The sequence below is a fragment of the Dermacentor albipictus genome, chromosome 1, assembly GCF_038994185.2.
Source record: "Dermacentor albipictus isolate Rhodes 1998 colony chromosome 1, USDA_Dalb.pri_finalv2, whole genome shotgun sequence".
Taxonomy (NCBI): domain Eukaryota; kingdom Metazoa; phylum Arthropoda; class Arachnida; order Ixodida; family Ixodidae; genus Dermacentor; species Dermacentor albipictus.
Window position 1 is genome coordinate 49,415,690 of NC_091821.1, and position 16,396 is coordinate 49,432,085.

At 49.4% G+C, this 16,396-nt stretch overlaps 1 protein-coding gene and 1 non-coding gene across 3 annotated transcripts in view; both read left to right on the forward strand.

Annotated features, from left to right (window-relative positions):
- Window positions 1-14,624, forward strand: part of LOC135905651 (LIM domain only protein 3-like) — a 227,937-nt gene extending 213,313 nt beyond the window's left edge. For both annotated transcript variants that reach the window (XM_070520916.1, XM_070520911.1), the window contains exon 4: window positions 11,378-14,624. In XM_070520916.1, the coding sequence (XP_070377017.1) occupies window positions 11,378-11,633 (256 nt within the window). In that variant the 3' untranslated portion in view covers window positions 11,634-14,624. The remainder of the gene's footprint in view (window positions 1-11,377) is intronic.
- On the forward strand, window positions 10,087-10,158 carry TRNAT-CGU (transfer RNA threonine (anticodon CGU)). Its single transcript has one exon. It is a non-coding gene; the product is annotated as a tRNA-Thr (tRNA).
- Window positions 14,625-16,396: the final 1,772 nt, after the last annotated feature.

Sequence of the window (16,396 nt, forward strand, 5' to 3'; positions counted from 1 at the left end):
TAGATTTCAATTGCGTGCGATCGGCTGTGTAACGGGCTTCGATCGGCCGCGCGTACCGGCAGCGCGCGTGCGTATACTACTCTTCTTGTTCGCGCTTTGGGCACGAGATTTCAACGCCGCCCCCCCCCCCCTCTCTTGAACCGCCCGCATATTGAAGAACAGAGGCAGTGGAAGAAAAAAATAAGGAAAAATGAACACAGCGAACACCTAATGGCGATGAAGGAAGCACTCGCGCAATGCCGTCGATATGCCGTCGAACAAGTGAGCAAAATAAAAAATAAAAACTTAATCGACAATTACCATACTCCCTAATGCGAATTTCGAGCGCAGCTGTTTAGGTGTTTTGAATTCGCGATATATTATGACAATTTAATTCTGAAGGACGATGTGCTGCCGGCGGCGGCGCTGAGCCTCTACTTGGGCAACTCGTTTAGCAGCAGCGGTAGACGAAGCATTTCCACCGGTTGCGGCGCTCATTCTTCAGAAGGAAAGCGTAAGCACGGGAACGCGTGGCTGGCGCAGGGCAAATTCTTCAGCGGCGGCGGCGCCGCAGGTGAAGTAGCGCGTGCGCAGTGGGTCCGAACCACACGCCAGCGCTTTTGTTTCCGCGCTGGCCGCATGCCTGGTCGTGCCGGCACTCCGCTTTCCGCCTCCTGGTTGCCCTGCACTTCCCTCTCCGCTTTCCTCCTCTCGTTTTTCATCCCCTCCGCTGCGCTCTGCGTTTGCTTTCATCTTTCGCTGTGCTCGTTCGCTCGGTTACGCCGAGGCCGGCACCGACGCTCGCATGAGAAACGAGCGCATAAGAGCTGCGCTCTAAAAAGACGGATGCCGCAGATTCCTAGAACTATAGGGACATTTAGACGGATGCTGCTCGCGACGCCCTTCAACGGATGCGACTGTAGTCGCTTTTCAGCGTGTTCCCGTCGGCGGCGCCACATTGGATCACGTGGTGACGCGTCCATTGCTTACCCCAGCTGGCTTCCGCTGCCTCTGTTTACAATGGCAGCGCATACGCTGGCGCGGCGCAGCTAGTAGCGACTTCAGCGGCTGTCGTCCGCGATGAGCGGTTGAAGGGCACGAAACTGAGAGACCGTAGCTTGAGAGAACACGTAAAAGTCGCATATGCACGCTACGTAGCTCATTACGCATTTTCCAGATGCTCCGCGCACTGCCGTACTGTGCGCGTACTAGAAGGCTAGAAACTCTTTTCCAAGACACAATGAAACATACGTTCACTCACTGTATTAAGTTAAGATTACTGTTATTTGCTCATTGTTTTTTTTTTTACTGTGAATGGCCTTGAAGCCACACGTTGTCACTTTTTTGATACTGTAACATTTTTGGTGCGATGTTATTGCGTTGCTTATTATTGCGATAGCAGTTATTATACACTTCAGGCGCGTTTTTGTCGTCGGCGTCGCCGTGACGTTCCGTATAAAGTCCAAGGATGACAACACCGTCGCCAACACCGAGTCATCGTGGGGAGAGAGCACATGCTCTGTGACCTCTTGCACGTGACTACAAAGGCACACGCTGCACCTTATGTTGTGCTTGTGCGGGAAGCTTGCGCATAATTACAGCAGTCCTGAAGGCATTAGGCAACGCCCAGAGAGCTCACAACCATTGGTAATTTGTGACGCCTGCTTTGGGGCAACGTGTGCTTATGACGCAGTTAAGCGAACTTGCCGAAAGGTGTCTTAGTATGTCGCGTGAATGCGTCGTATGGTGTTCCGCTGTTGGTAGCATAGGCAACATAACGGTATTTTACAGGCTTCGCATTTTGCGAGGCCAGGCGAAGCAGTTCTGTGGCGCATGGCGATAGTCGCGCCGCGCCTTCGTTATGTATGCAACGATGACGATGAGCCTGCACAGTCGCTATGCAGTTGGAAGGTCACGGCAATGCGCTGATGGCTCGCACAAATGCTGCGGCCATGAAAATTGCAACTTGACATAAGTCCCCTTTCTTTACTGTTTTTTTTTTCTGTCTGTCTTTTCTGTTGCCGTTCGCTGTCGCCTGAAGGGAATTATTTTTTTTTTATTCCAGCTTATGTTGCACTGAATTCAAGGAAAAAGAGCATAGCACGTTGTCGGTACACCTTTCGTGTTAACCTTGCACACCGGCATTCACTTTACCTTAGAGCAAAATTAAGCCGCAGAAAGCGACAATTATTTCAGGGCAAATCTTGGTAGTGGCGCGTACTCACACACGAGGTAGGGGATGCTGGCGAGGAAGTACGTTGTACAGAAGGTCACTGAAATACCTTATCTAACCCACTATTCAGACAACGCGCTTTTGCTATGCCTCTTTGTGCTTAGAGTTGGCGAATTCGGCTGTTCGTGCGGGTGACCGTGGGGATGCTCATTGTTGCTGTGCTACTGGCGCTACTCCTCTTCATTCTGATCACATATATAGGAACTCTATCGGCGAAGGGCGACGGTCTCTCCTGCATTTTGTTTTTTAACCTATCACCGTGCCTATAGTGCGAACTGAAGTTGTCTTGTCAAAACGCAATGCCGCAGTTCTAGCAGCTTGATGTAGACACTCGCCACACGATGATTCGAGCATAGGTAGCACATGGAGAACAAGTGCAGAAGTATACAGGCACGGAACCACTAAGTCATATTGTCTTCTTTTTGTACCCTACCTGCCCCTGATCATGCATTGCCTAACCGATCGTCTTAACTGCAACGCTGGCGCAGGGATACCACTCATGAGGGAAATGAGAATAAAGCGCGCTTCAGAGGAAGCGGCCATAGCACTGGCCCTCACACAAACCAAAGCGACATACGTGATCTGCGATTCGCAAGCGGCAATTCGCAATTTTGCGAATGGGCGCATCTCGCAAGAGGCGTATTACATACTCCAGCGACATCCCACACACCAGGGAGAGGCCGACTTCGATAACCGAAGGCACTTGCTATGGATCCCGGCACACACTGGATTGAGCACTCCCAGCGAAGCGGCTCACCGCGTCGCTCGAGGCCTCACTCAGCGAGCATCATCGGAGGAAGAGCCCCCGCGGGGTACTGCAAACATCTGGGCATGGAAGGATCGTATGACCAGGTTCCACGACATCACGACACACTACCAGTTACAAAGGCGCGTATACCCATTCCCTCACGCTAGGTTAGACAGGATGCAAGCAGTACACTTCAGACAATTACAAACAGATTCTTACAGAAACCCTAGACTAATGCACGCTATATATCCAGACGTGTACACTACAAACAGATGCACATCGTGTGGCGAGGTTGCCACACTTAATCACATGTTATGGGAATGTCAGCACTTAACAAACAAGTCGGGCAGTGCCGACCCCTCCGTATCTTCCACCGCCAGCCTCCGCTCGCGCTGGAAGACCGCACTGCTCAGCTCGAACTTGACAGCACAACTCTGGGCCGTCCAGCGAGCCGAGGAAGCCGCTTCGAGACAAGGTCTCGGAACCGCGTCCGCGGCGGGTGCCTAGACCCACTAAAATGACGCCGGACTCAAACCTTATTGATTTGAAAATAAGGTTTACGCTCTCCGAGCAAAAAGAGCGCGCCACTCTTGCGCTGGTGTCATGGGCACGTTCGTTTGCATCAGAATATTTTGGCCGCAGTGGGATAACGAGCCCTTCGCGTGACATACCAATGAAGATGCGAAAGAAAACAAAATGATTTGTCTTAGTGGTGGTCGTTCAATGCTCCGCGAGACAAATATATGCCTTAGGCATTCCGCGACATCAGCAGCGCGGACTGCCTAAGGCACATTGTGCGTGCTTGTTTTCTGGTTTGTTGCCTTTTTTTTTTCCTTGGCGATCGCCATTTTACGCTGCGCCTTAAGTCGAAGAGTCAGCGTGTATATCGTAACTTTGCAAATGCAGCGAACGCGAAACTGTGTCGCCGTAAGCGACAAATCTGCGGGTTCTGAGTGGGTGGCGTCAAAACCCGGCCAGCCTATGGTGCGCAAGTGTTGGGACGCGCGCTGGTGTGTGCAATACGCGTCGGCTGGGCTTGGACCTAACACCAGCGTGGTCCATCAACTCTGGCGGCGAAGGCCGCGGAACCCGTGCGGCACTGGGCGCGTTGTACCAGTGTCGCCGCGCGTGCGCGCGTGTTGCTGAAGAAAGATGGCGAAGAACGAGGCGCAGGTGGAGGAGAGGTGCGCGAGCAAGAAAACAGAAACGCAGGAGTAGCGAGGAGGGACAAAATTTAGGAGTGCCTGAGGGGGACCTCCGAACGCAACCCATATTACTTGGAGCCCGCGTATCTCGCCCGAGGGCTTGCTTGTGTGCCGCGTATTATTTGCTCCGAACCTGTGTGTGCGTGCGCGCGCACACACACACACGCGCGCGCGCGCCTTTCTTTCTTTTCTTTTGCCCTGTCGCCCGACGCCCTGCGATAGGATCCCGCCGGCGAACGGTGGCACTAACACCACTACTATAATAGTACGTCTGTCTGTCTCTCCCTTTCTCATATATAGAGATATACATCAATATATATATATCACCGGCCGCCGCGCCGCCACCCCCCCCTCCTCGGCCGCCCCCGATCACCGAAATTGGTTTCCTCCTTTCCCTGGCCTGTTCCTCGCGCGCGCTCGCGCGCGCGGACGGAAAACAGCGACATGACAGAGCGGGCGCGCGCGAGTGCGGCGGGGAGGGAAGATTGTGGCGCGCGGGCCGCCGAAGGGGGGAGGGAGGCGAAATCTCATATCGAGGGGCAGCCGCCTATATGTATAATGGTAATAACAACAACAGCGCGGCGGCGGCGGCGAGCGAGGCACGGAGGCCGAGCTTCATTCCGTGTTACCCGATCTCATTTTACAACTGGGAGCCTCGAGGAGCGCGCGGCCAACTATCGTCGCTTCCGCTGCTCTGGGCGCCACAAAGGAAATGCAGAGGCGAGAGATCTTCACCGAAGCACAAGGGGGAAGGGCGGCTGCAACATGGCGGCGAACCCGGGTCGTCGCTGCAGAGGAACACGGTCTCCGCGATGTAGCCGCCGGCTCCCCTGGACGTCGGAAATTTGGACGCGCCTGTATCTCGCAGCGGCTGCCGCAGGAGAGGAAAGATTGGTCGATCCTGCTCGGGGCTCCGCGTCATTGTCTGGCCCGAAAAGTGCGCCAGCGCACCTTTCGGTCCTCACTGCATTCGGGATGAGCCTTCCCTCGCCTCTTAGAAAAAAGAAAAGTAATAATAATGTGGCGGCCCGAAATGAGTCGCGCTCTCCTCCCGCAGCCCAGCCGTTTTCTGCTTGTCTTGCTGTGGGCCTCGTTCTACGCCGAATGTCTTTGCGCGCGAAGATGAGTGACCGTTTTGTGGTGTGGGCGAAATTGAAGTTTCCTGACAGGTGTGGCGCGTAGTTCGACAAGACCTGGGATGTGTAGTGGGAAAAAGGAGTTAGATTTAGCGCGCGTCTCACCTCAGAATAGAATGGTCGCAATGACTGTATAGGCTTTCCTTTAGTTCTTTACTCACTCGCTATCTATCTCTCGCTCTATCCCTCCCAACGGTTGATCAAGAGTCCTTACGATGATTGATCAGGGTTGATGTGTGCGTCAATACATAGCCGCGTGAGTTGCCTCGCTTGTGCTCGTGCTCCTGGCGTATTGTATCTTTCCGATAAAAAAAATTGAGGAGCCATTCCGCCCTGTGAGGGTGGTTGACCAGCGAAGCTGCTATGGTGGTATAAATTATGTTGGTATAGGGTTTTGTTGTTGTGTAACTATACATATAATTATGTAATGTCATTTATGCGAAATACAAAGAAATGCGCAATCATTTGTTGTCTTTTTTCTCCTTATTTTCTCCTTATCTTGTCACGCAAGTGATGATGGCCTTGTGGTCGCAGTGATACACCGCCAGTGGCTCTTTTACGATGACGCTCTAAAGACGCAAGTGCGACAGGTGCGACGGAGCGCTGTTTAGACGCAGGTGGTCGTTAAACGGAGCCTCGACGCGAGCGACGATATGCGTTGACCGGGGCGCAGCCCAAAAGAGTGCAAGAAACAAAACGCGTTTGTTTTTAATTTGCGATTGAGCATACTTCCTACTTATTCAGCTGATTGAAACTTGGAAGGACTAATTTTATTCTAACCGACAAACATGGGGCTGTCCGTTTCCCTCCTGTAGGAGCCCTTGTATTGACAGCGGACGGGAATTCCACGATATTTACAATCTCACTGTGAATTACGTAATTATGAAGATTAAATAAAACTCGGCGTAATGTTAGAGTCGTCTTAGCGGCTAAATGTCATATAATTTGTTTCGGGATGGTTCCGATAAAACAAGAGAACTCTTTTATATATTTTTTAAACTGTTACAGCCATTTTCTGTAACCACACTCCCTCCGTAGATGCCCATGTATTGACAGCAGACGGGAATTCTGTAACGTTTACAGGCTCACTGTGAACTAATTTTGACAAGTAACTGAAACTCGGCGTAATGATAGAGTCGTCTTAGCGGCCGATTTCAGTATGGTTTTTTTCATGATACCTGCATTAGACTCAGAGCTATAGAGCATTCGCGAGAAAGTTGGCTTGGCCGCAAGGCATTTTCTGTTCGCCGCCGCGATTTTTTCGGAGGGTAGCCATATACAAATTCGCTGTAATAACCGTTGTATCTGGTGCACAAGGAAGTGTTTAAAGCGCCTCACTCGATATATAAACGTGCCACCTTGTGCGAGGATATGATTTCTGTAAACTCCTGTTCTATTTAAGTTCTGTTTTAAGCCGCCATGGCAACAGTGTGCCCAGATGAAACGAATTTAGAGCATATAAAATCCGGCGCCCGCGTAACCGGCATCACGCACATACTGTCATACTGCATACTGTTCTGCGCTTGTGCACTTAGCAGGGTTCAGGGGCGGTAGCAATCGCACACAGTTACACGTGTTTCGGCAGCTCGTTGTCATGGCGAAATTGCCCGCAGCTGACAGATTGACTGCCTGTGTTAACCTGGCTCGTCTGTTTTCTTCCGAGAAATGTTAGCCTGACCAACAATTTTCATGGTACCCCCCCCCCCTTTTTTTTTCTTTTATTGCAATGAAAGATACAGTAAACAAAACTGTGTGTCTTAGAACGACGATCTCGATAACGGTTCACGCAGAAGTAATCTTATTTTGTATGGAGTTTCTCAACTTACAAAGCAAACTAGCGAAGCTCTGCTTACTCAGATCTCACAGTTATTTACAGAACAGTTAAAGATTGAATGCCCCTACATCGAACGATGCCATAGCATAGGCAAAAGAAATGGAAATTGATCGCGTGCCGTCGTCATTAAACTTCTGGACTACCGCAACAAGTCGGTTGTGCTTAGATGCATTTAAACTGAAAAGCACTGATATTCATGTAACTGAAGATTTCTTGGCTCGTGTACGTTCCAACAGAAAGTCTGTGGGAAGCTACCGCTTCTTACAGGACTAATGATCATACAATCTGCGCTATGATCATGCCTTCATTGAAAATGTGAAATACACCTGGAATGACAGTGCCGAAACCTTGATCAATATTTCTACTACTACTAAGAGTCACCCAACTGTACAACGAGCTGGTTCACACTGACTGTGCCAAGATTCTTATGATGACATTTTGCTTTTGAATACTAATGCCAGAAGTTTAATAAATGCATTTTCTGATTTCGTATCCTTAATGACCACGTGCTCGCCTCATTGTCGGAGTCACCGAAACGTGGCTACATGACGAAATCTGCGACTCAGAAATATCGCCACCTGTTTTTTGTGTAGTTCAGAATGGCCGTAAAGGTAGAGGTAGAGGCGGTGGTGTTGCGCTGTTTCTGCGGTGTAACCTCAACTTTCCTGTGCTTGAAGGGCCTGATGAGCTTGAGACAGTTTGCTGTAACGTTAACCTTCATAAAAAAAAAAACTTTTTTTTAATTGGTGTTGTTTATCGCCCTCCAGGATCACCCACTGCAGATCTTCATACATTAAGCAATTTCATGAAAGAACATAATGCTTCTTCTGCTAATGTTATATTAATGGGCGACTTCAGTGCTCCTGGTATACGCTAGCCAAATCTATCTGTATCCGGCGCAAAGAGTTAATCGACCTTTCACTTTCATTTTGTGTAAAGCAGATTGTTGGTTTCAGCAACCGAGGGGCAGCCGTTTTGGACCTTGTGTGCAAAGAGTTAATCGGGCAGCCGTTTTGGACATTGCGCAAAGAGTTAATCGACCTTTCACTTTCATTTTGTGTAAAGCAGATTGTTGGTTTCAGCAACCGAGGGGCAGCCGTTTTGGACCTTGTGTTCGTCAGTGCGTGTTTTCCTGATGACGAGTATGAATACGAAGTTGAAGATGGTTTGTTCGATCACAAGGCTGTACTAGTATCCCTTTCATTTATCGTCCCTGCATCTAGTTGTATTCATACCACTTTTCACGATTACAATCGTGCTGATGACGACTCAATTACTGATGTCTTATGTAATGCTTTCGAACAGTTCGAACAACTTAGCTCGAGCTCCGTTGTTAATATATTAGTTTCGTTCTTTAATAATATTGTCCTTAGGTGCCTCCGAAGCTTTGTTCCTCTGAAAACCAAGAAACAAAACCCAAAGGTCCCTTGGATGACTAGAGAATTACTACACATCACATGTCCTGTCGTATTTCCAGACTGATACGCCTAAAACGGATGGGTGACATCCATGCTGCAGCGCAGTTTCATATTAGTCGGGATGAACATCGCGCTAAGTCAGAGGTAGCCAGTGATTTTTGCTAGAATGTTATCTTACCTAACTTATTGCGCAGTAATCCTAGAAAAATCTGGAGTAGAATTTTTCCTAACGTAAGTTCTAGCACGTTTGTCGTTAAAAATGCACGCTGTAATGATCCTAAGCTAATCGCCACAACATTTAACGCGCATTTTCAATCTGTTTTCACAATAGACAACTTCGATATTCCTCCTTACAGCGGTGATGTGCATATATGGGCTAATATATAGTGGGTAATATGTGGGCTACTTATGGCGTACTTTGCGCACAGCTCCATTAAATACTAAAGCAGTCACCTACAAATCAGTTATCCGGCCACTTTTGTAGTATGCCTGTGTTGAATGGTATCCACTTAAGAAATCAGACACACCGAAGTTGGAAATGGCTCCGAAAAAAGCCGTCAGGTTAATCTACCGTCATTATGATAGCAAGTTTTCTGAGTCCTCTAGTAGTTAAGCCTAACTACTCTCAGCATCCGTCGCAACATAGAATATCTAAAGCTCTTGCACTTATTAACTCATCCAAAACTTCTTCCCTTAGTATGTACAGTCGACCAAAAAAGTTTACGGACCAAGAGACTTGACAAAAAGCGGAATATCTCCGCAGCCTCCAAATGCAGCCTGGTATTCCCATTTCCAGCCTTTACTGGTATGTGCGAACAATATTCTGATGTACGGTTTTACTGGCTACTTTTAAAGGCAGCTCGTATATTTAGCATTTTCTGAGACCCCGTGGTCCGTAAACTTTTTTGGTTGACTGTACATAAACTTAGCGGGACCTTCCTCATCTAGGACGCATCACCATCTTAACATTGAACCCAGTCACAAAGTGATGCGTATAAAGTTAGTTTTTTTTTTCCTTTAACCATTGAATATAGGAACTTGTTGGTCGCCGCCATTTGTTCTCTGTCGTTCAGCGATTTCTTGCTGAAACTTGAATGTTATTGATCTATTTTTGTTGCTCTCGTGCTGCTTATATTTGCATTTTTTTGTATGCAACTGTATAATTCCCTGCTCCTGCCATAGCCCTAAAAGGGCTGCAGTATGTAAAAATAAGAATGAAAGTAAAGCTTACCGGTCGGAGTGTCTTATCATGGAGATCGTAAGAAGCCAACAAACATAGGACAACAAACCAAGGACAATATCGGGGAATTGCATAACGAAGGTCTCGAATCCGGCAACATTGATGCCTTCAGGTAGCACGTGCGCGTTTTATGACCAGTTGCCTTCACCTAAAAAGATCACGTTCTCGTGATGCCTGCGGCTGATAAAATGTTCCACATCCGCCGCCAAGGTTTGTGAGTGGTGGGGCTGGCTAACACTCCCACGGTTCTAGTAGGGAACACATGTACTCAAGAAAGTGGATGGGAAAACGGCGCCGCGGTAGCTCAATTGGTAGAGCAGCGCACGCGTAATGCGAAGACGTGGGATCGTTCCCCACCTGCGGCAAGTTGTTTTTTTATCCGCTTTCATTTCCATTAATTTATAATTTATTTAATTAATTTAGTAAGTGCAAGTAATTTCCCCTATGTTGTCCTTGGTGTCAATGTTTGTTGGCTTCTTATGATATGCTTAATAAAAATCGGGCCCCTCAGTTAACCCCCTTCCTTTTCGTTTATCATGGAGATGAACGCAGAGAACGCCGTAGAACATTGTTTATCCGAATTTTTCGACCTGCAGTGTCGATGCAGTCGTTCACTGGAAGTATGCTGAAAACAGTGAGTGGTAGGTGAGCGTGATAGGAATTATGCGCCGGCACCGGTGGGAGGCAGACAACGAGTGCGGTCGTAGCTGGGAGAAAACATTATTTTGTTTATTAAGCCGATGTTCTCTCGGTTCATGTTTTCCGAAGTGTTATATTATTTCTACAACAATAGCTACGTGTTTTGATGGCTTCCTTTACAATTGCTTTGGTCATTAAATAGTCAAGAATGTTCTTTAGCCGAGGCAACCTAGTTTCTCGAAAGCGGAACGACTCTTTTACACGTGATACGCAGTTCAACGTGTTATCGTAACCATGCGTGTGCTAATATTGTACTGCTGGTAACAGCCCAACTAGTCGATGGCATTTTGCATCTCGCAGGTATAGACCACACAACTCTGCTGGGCACTTACTCGCAAACTCGCGCGCGTGCAACAACAGCATGTGCGCCGCCGTGCCTTCTGGGACGCGGGTGCCGCTCGTTAGCGTGGACTTCTTTACTTCGTAATACGCATAGAATAAAGCGCAAGCGTCCATTAATATATGAACTGCAATTTTGAGCAATATGTATGTTGTACTTAATAACAGCAGACTTGCCTACCGTAATCTCGTATGCTGCATCCGGTGTACCAAGATTTCTTCACCGCCAGGCCGCTCCACTTTCCTTGCCAGATTGAAAGTATAATTCCTACTTGGGTCGCGAACAACGGGTTAGATTCTGTCACTATAAATCATGGTTATTTTGTTTCCATTTTGGGCACTTGTCCCGTTAAGCTTGCGCGTATTGAACGTGTTGTGGAAAACATGCAAACAAGAAAGAACCGTTTAGGAAACGTTCAGCGGTGCTCGGAACGCCTTTCGAGCGCACGGCCATCGTGCCGTATAGATTGTTCAACGCAAGGGAGATTAACTGTTGGGCAGAGTAATGGACCGTGTGTTAACCGCCGTTCTGCTCTGTGCTCGCAGGTTGTTCGGCACGTCGGGTGCCTGCTCGGGCTGTGGCCAGATGATCCCGGCCAACGACTACGTGATGCGGGCCGCGCAGAACGTCTACCACGTCAAGTGCTTCGCCTGCGTCAAGTGCCACAGCCAGCTGGTGCCTGGTGACCGGTACAACCTCGTCAACGGGAACGTGCTCTGTGAGCAGGACTGCCTCAAGATGCTCAAGGGCTCCCCGGCCACAGTGCGCAAGGGCAAGGTGCGCGCCGCCATCAAGGTCTGATGACGACGCCTCTCCTCCACGCGCGGCCTGCTGCCGTCAGCGAGCGAGCGCGCACGCACCTCCTCCTCCTCCCGGACCCCCAAGGCTCCTTCCCGACCCTCGCCCCGGACCGCGACCCTTTGCAGCGTCTGCATCATGTGCTTCTTCTACCCGGGTCCCAGGGGGAGGTCACAATCAACGGCGGCAACAGCAATATAGGCACCGGAGCTCCCCCGCCGCAGCTCTTCCACTACAGCCTTTCGACGTCATGCACCAGCAACGTGGCGAAAACGAGGGCCCGTGGGAGCAGCGGAACGCCTCTCCGCCCGCCGTGTCGCCGAGTGTTTTTCGAATCTGATCGTCATCCGCCTGAAGAGAGCGTTCTGCGGACAAAGAAGGAAAAATACAGCTCGCTCACTTACGACTAGCGACAAAACACGGCAGTGGGTCGCAAGTGGGAAGAATTTGGGACTAGCGCAGAAATTTGGCGGTAGGTGTCGCTGGCACCTTATTTTTCATTGAAGACATGGTTACACCGGTAGGCCACCTGTAAGCTGTGGGACCGGGGAAGCAGGTTCCCGGATTGTCCTGTTGTACATCGGGACGCCTGCGTCGCCGCCGCCAGTGAAAGTGGTCATCGGGCGCAATCCGGTGTCGGTCGCCGCGCCGTCGTTCTGGGGCGTTGGCCGAGCGGCTTTGTCTCTTCGGGGTGGCCTGCAATAAGAATGCCATCCGGCGCCGTGCAGCAGGCGCCGTTCAAGCTTTCGCCACGGAAGCCGCACAACAGGGAGTAGGAGGAGGAGAGAACCACTGCGAGACGCGGGAGTGCAGCTCTCGAAAGCAGCTGGAGAAACCACCCCTTCATCAGACATCTACGAGACATTCTGAGCTTTATTGTTTCATGCTTTTTTTTTTCCTTCCCGCTTTTTTTTTTTCGTTCTGTGGTGTGGAAACGAAAAGACGGTACATCTTGTTCCTCGTGTACTTTTTTTTTGTACATACACCTTTACTTCTATCATGAGATCTAAGATCTGATCTGTGCTTGTCATGCCAGTCCAGCAGCGAGAAAGGAAACAAACACTGAAGCCACTCCACTTGTCACACGCGGCTGTAGCGGCATTCTTTGTCTGACAAAGATGCAACAGGTTCGTCAAGAGTTCGCGCAGTCTGAATACTGAGACCGCTATGCAACTACAAAAAGATCGGAAGGGACACGTTAAAGCCGCGAGAAACGTCGGGTCGGAAGAGAATGCTCGATGACATCGAGTGGCACATTTCAGACTCGCTGGGCGACAGGCGCGCTTTTCACGTTCTTCAGGGATAAGTTGCTTGAATTCAGCGAGTTCGAGTCGGCCCATAAAGAGAAGAAGCCTTCCCGACGTGCCACGGTCGTTCCCTCGCGCGTTCTTGCAGGAGCCGACTGATTTGGCACGTTCGTCCTGGAATTCAGGGGGAGAGAGAGAAAACGATTAGCCACAGCACGCCTAGCTTTCTTTCAGTGTGCAGGCGCATTTTGTCATCCCAGCTGCCCATCACTTTTTTTTTCCTTTTTCTTTACACGTAATTACATGCGATCGCGATGCCCCGTGTGAGCGAACCTCGCTCACGCGACCAATTCGTGGTTCGATGTCAATATCTTATTTTTAGAGAAGAAATGGATGTAAAGTTTCGCGTGCACTATTTGTCCAATCCAGGCGGAGAAAAAAGGCAGAAAAGTCGGCGTCTTTCAAAATAGTGAAATACCTGCCCTACAGGAGAAATGTTACCACACCCTTTCTGAAAAAAAAAATGAAACACGGGTGCAACAGCAAGAGTGGCGAGGCCTCCGCATTAAAACGCAGTGTCATTTTTTATGTTTTTTTTTAATGCATTTAGTTTCTCTGACTTAAGCCTTGTATAGCACCGTGACGTGTCCGCGTAACTTGTGCGCTCCCGCAACCAGAGGCACTCTGGTTCGAAACGTTGCTCGGCATGGCCGAGTCACCGCGGCGTCGGTCGCAGGTGTGCCCTCCTCCCGTGCTATATATATATATATATATATATATATATATATATATATATATATACATACACACACACACACGACAGGAAACAATGATGATGATGCGCTCTTTCAAAAAGAGCGGCACACATACACACACACACACACGTGCGCGCGCCCACTCGCACGCGCACCGACACACGCTCCACGTTACACAGCGCATCGCGCCAAGCGTTTACACACAACACAGCGGAGGAGCAGCAATTGCTCCAGGGCGGCTGGAGCAGGCGCAGAAAAAAAGCAATATGGCCGAAAACAACAGTTCTCGCATCTTGTGAATACCGTGTGTCGAAGTGCAAAAAAAAAACAACAAAAAAGCGCGATTCCTCATTTTTATATATATATATATAATGTATATCGTCGCTGTTTTCTCGCTCTCTCTTTTATTTCTTCAGTCTTAAATTTCTTTTATTTTATTTTTTTTTTCATTTTTTGACATGTGAAACATTGTAGAACGTATAAGTCTGTTGTTCTGTCGTTGGCAGAACAGATGAACGATAGAATAAACTAAAAAAATGTGATGGCAAAAGTTGCAATTCAAGTGTGCTCATCCAGCCCCTGGAAAGCTTTACAGATGCTTCTTCTTTGTCTGATTTCTCTTTCTCATTTGATTTTATTGGACTTGTTAGGCCTTGAACCTATTGGTCGTTTCTTCAACGCGACGAAGGGATCTTCCTCCGCCTCCTGGAGGGCACATGAATGACGACACCCCCTCCTCCCGTTTCCTTCCGTCTACATCATTGTTTAAAGACCACAGTCACTTTACTTCTTTGTCCAATGCTTATTATTGTCTCTCGTTGCTACTTTGAATATGCTTTTTTTTATGTCTCAGTGTGTCCCTTATTTAAGAGGCAACCACAGGTTTTTTTTATTGTCTTCCTTCTTTTCTTTTTGGCATTTGTGATGTCATTATATAAATATATATAAATAAAAACATTTTATTTGAAATAAAAGGTTCGACTGCTGTGTAACACGCCTCAGTGTTTGTGTCTGGTCGAAGAAAGCCGTTGCAGCTACTGCTTCGCGATGAACGGCAAAGCAGATGCAGACGCCTATACTGTCGACCAAGGTGTCCACGTTTACAGCTTAAGACTCATTCATACTAGGCCAACACGACGCCAATTTCGGTCTGCCGACTGTAGGCGACGGCGTTTTTTCCTTCGTGTTGGCGCCTCTACTGTACCGATGCCGACAATCTGCCGACGGTCGGCGGAGAGCTCGGCGTCAGTACAGTGTGACAGAGGCGCCAAAAAAATGCTGTCGCCAAAAAACGATGTGACAAAAAACGCACTCGCCGACAGTTGGCAGACCGAAATCGGTGTCGTGTTGGCCTAGTGCGGATGAGTCTAAAATCTCGGTGCAGACCTGTATGCGGCTCCCTCTTGGCTATAGCTGTGGACAGGGTGATGAAGATGGGAGCTGCACTCTCGGACTGCCGTCTCATATATTCTGAGGAGCATGTAAGCTAAATGATATCCAACGCTCCAATTAAACGCTTCGCAGCAGTTGAAGATCATTCAATAGAAGACGTTGAAACAAATCGAGTTATACAGGACGACCGCAGTGTACATCTAATACGCTTCAAAGGCCACCAACGGGAAATGTTAACTATTAAAGGGGCCCTGAACCACCCCTCGGGCTTGGTGAAATAACGCAGTCCGGCGGTAGCATACGGTGCTGTGAACATCTCAACTTAGTTTTGCTGTCGTAGTGTGCGTGGAGCTTGCAAGCTGATCGCGAAGTCGCCCTTCTCCCAAACGCTCTTTTCGACAGAAGGCCCCGTCCTCGCACTCTGCTAGATGCACTGTTTCGTCTTTGGACGCACTTTTAACAGCCGCCGTGGAGCGTTACCAGAAACAGCCCAGCTGTGCGCCGCCTCGCGTTGCCGGGCAACCACCTGCGAGAGAACCGAGCCGTTTAACCTCCTTGCATCCCACGAGCGTAGGGCGTAGTCGTGACGTCACAGGCGAGTAAAAGCTCGGAACAGCTGGCGCGGCGACACCTCTCGCCTCCTTTACTCCGTGCGTACGTGCTGCTGCTATGGGAAGACCGAAGAAACTCCGAACGCCCGAAGAAGAAGCGGCTTACCAGGAATAGCGCCGTACTGCCAAGCGAGAAGCGATCCGGATCGCCGCACAGAAGCTGCGGCTGAGAATAGTCGACGCCGACTCGAGGATACCGAGTTTCAGTCCAGGGAACGCGAGAGTCGGCTCCTGAACGCTCGACGTTACCGGTAAAGCCGTCCCGGCCTGCGACTGATGGAAAACTTCCAGCGGCAAGCCCGCCGAGACAACTTAGCAAAACGTAACACAACCTTGCAAAATATAGAAACAACATGCCCCCCCCCCCCAAGCCTACCATGACCTTCCAAAACCTAGAAACGACTTAGTCAAGCCTACCAACTGAGCAAAACGCAGCATAAGCTCGCAAAACCTAGAGAGACAACTTCATGTAGTCGCCTGCAGAACGACACCATGACTAAATGGCGCCGTGACGCGGGCCCTGACGTCTCCTCAGCGGGTGGTCTCTACTCAACTCCAGCGCGTGTTACTCCCGCGGTCGGTCGCCCTGAGGGGCAACGTTCCGTCGGTTTCGCTCGGCCTTTGTCTTTCAAGAGCCGCCGAGACCTGTTGGACGGCCCAGGTTTGGCTTTCGTGGTCGTAGCATTCTGCCGCAGCCGCGAGTCGCGGCGGAATCGTACTTGTCGAAGTCTCATTGGGGAACTTTGTGCAATCCCATAGGA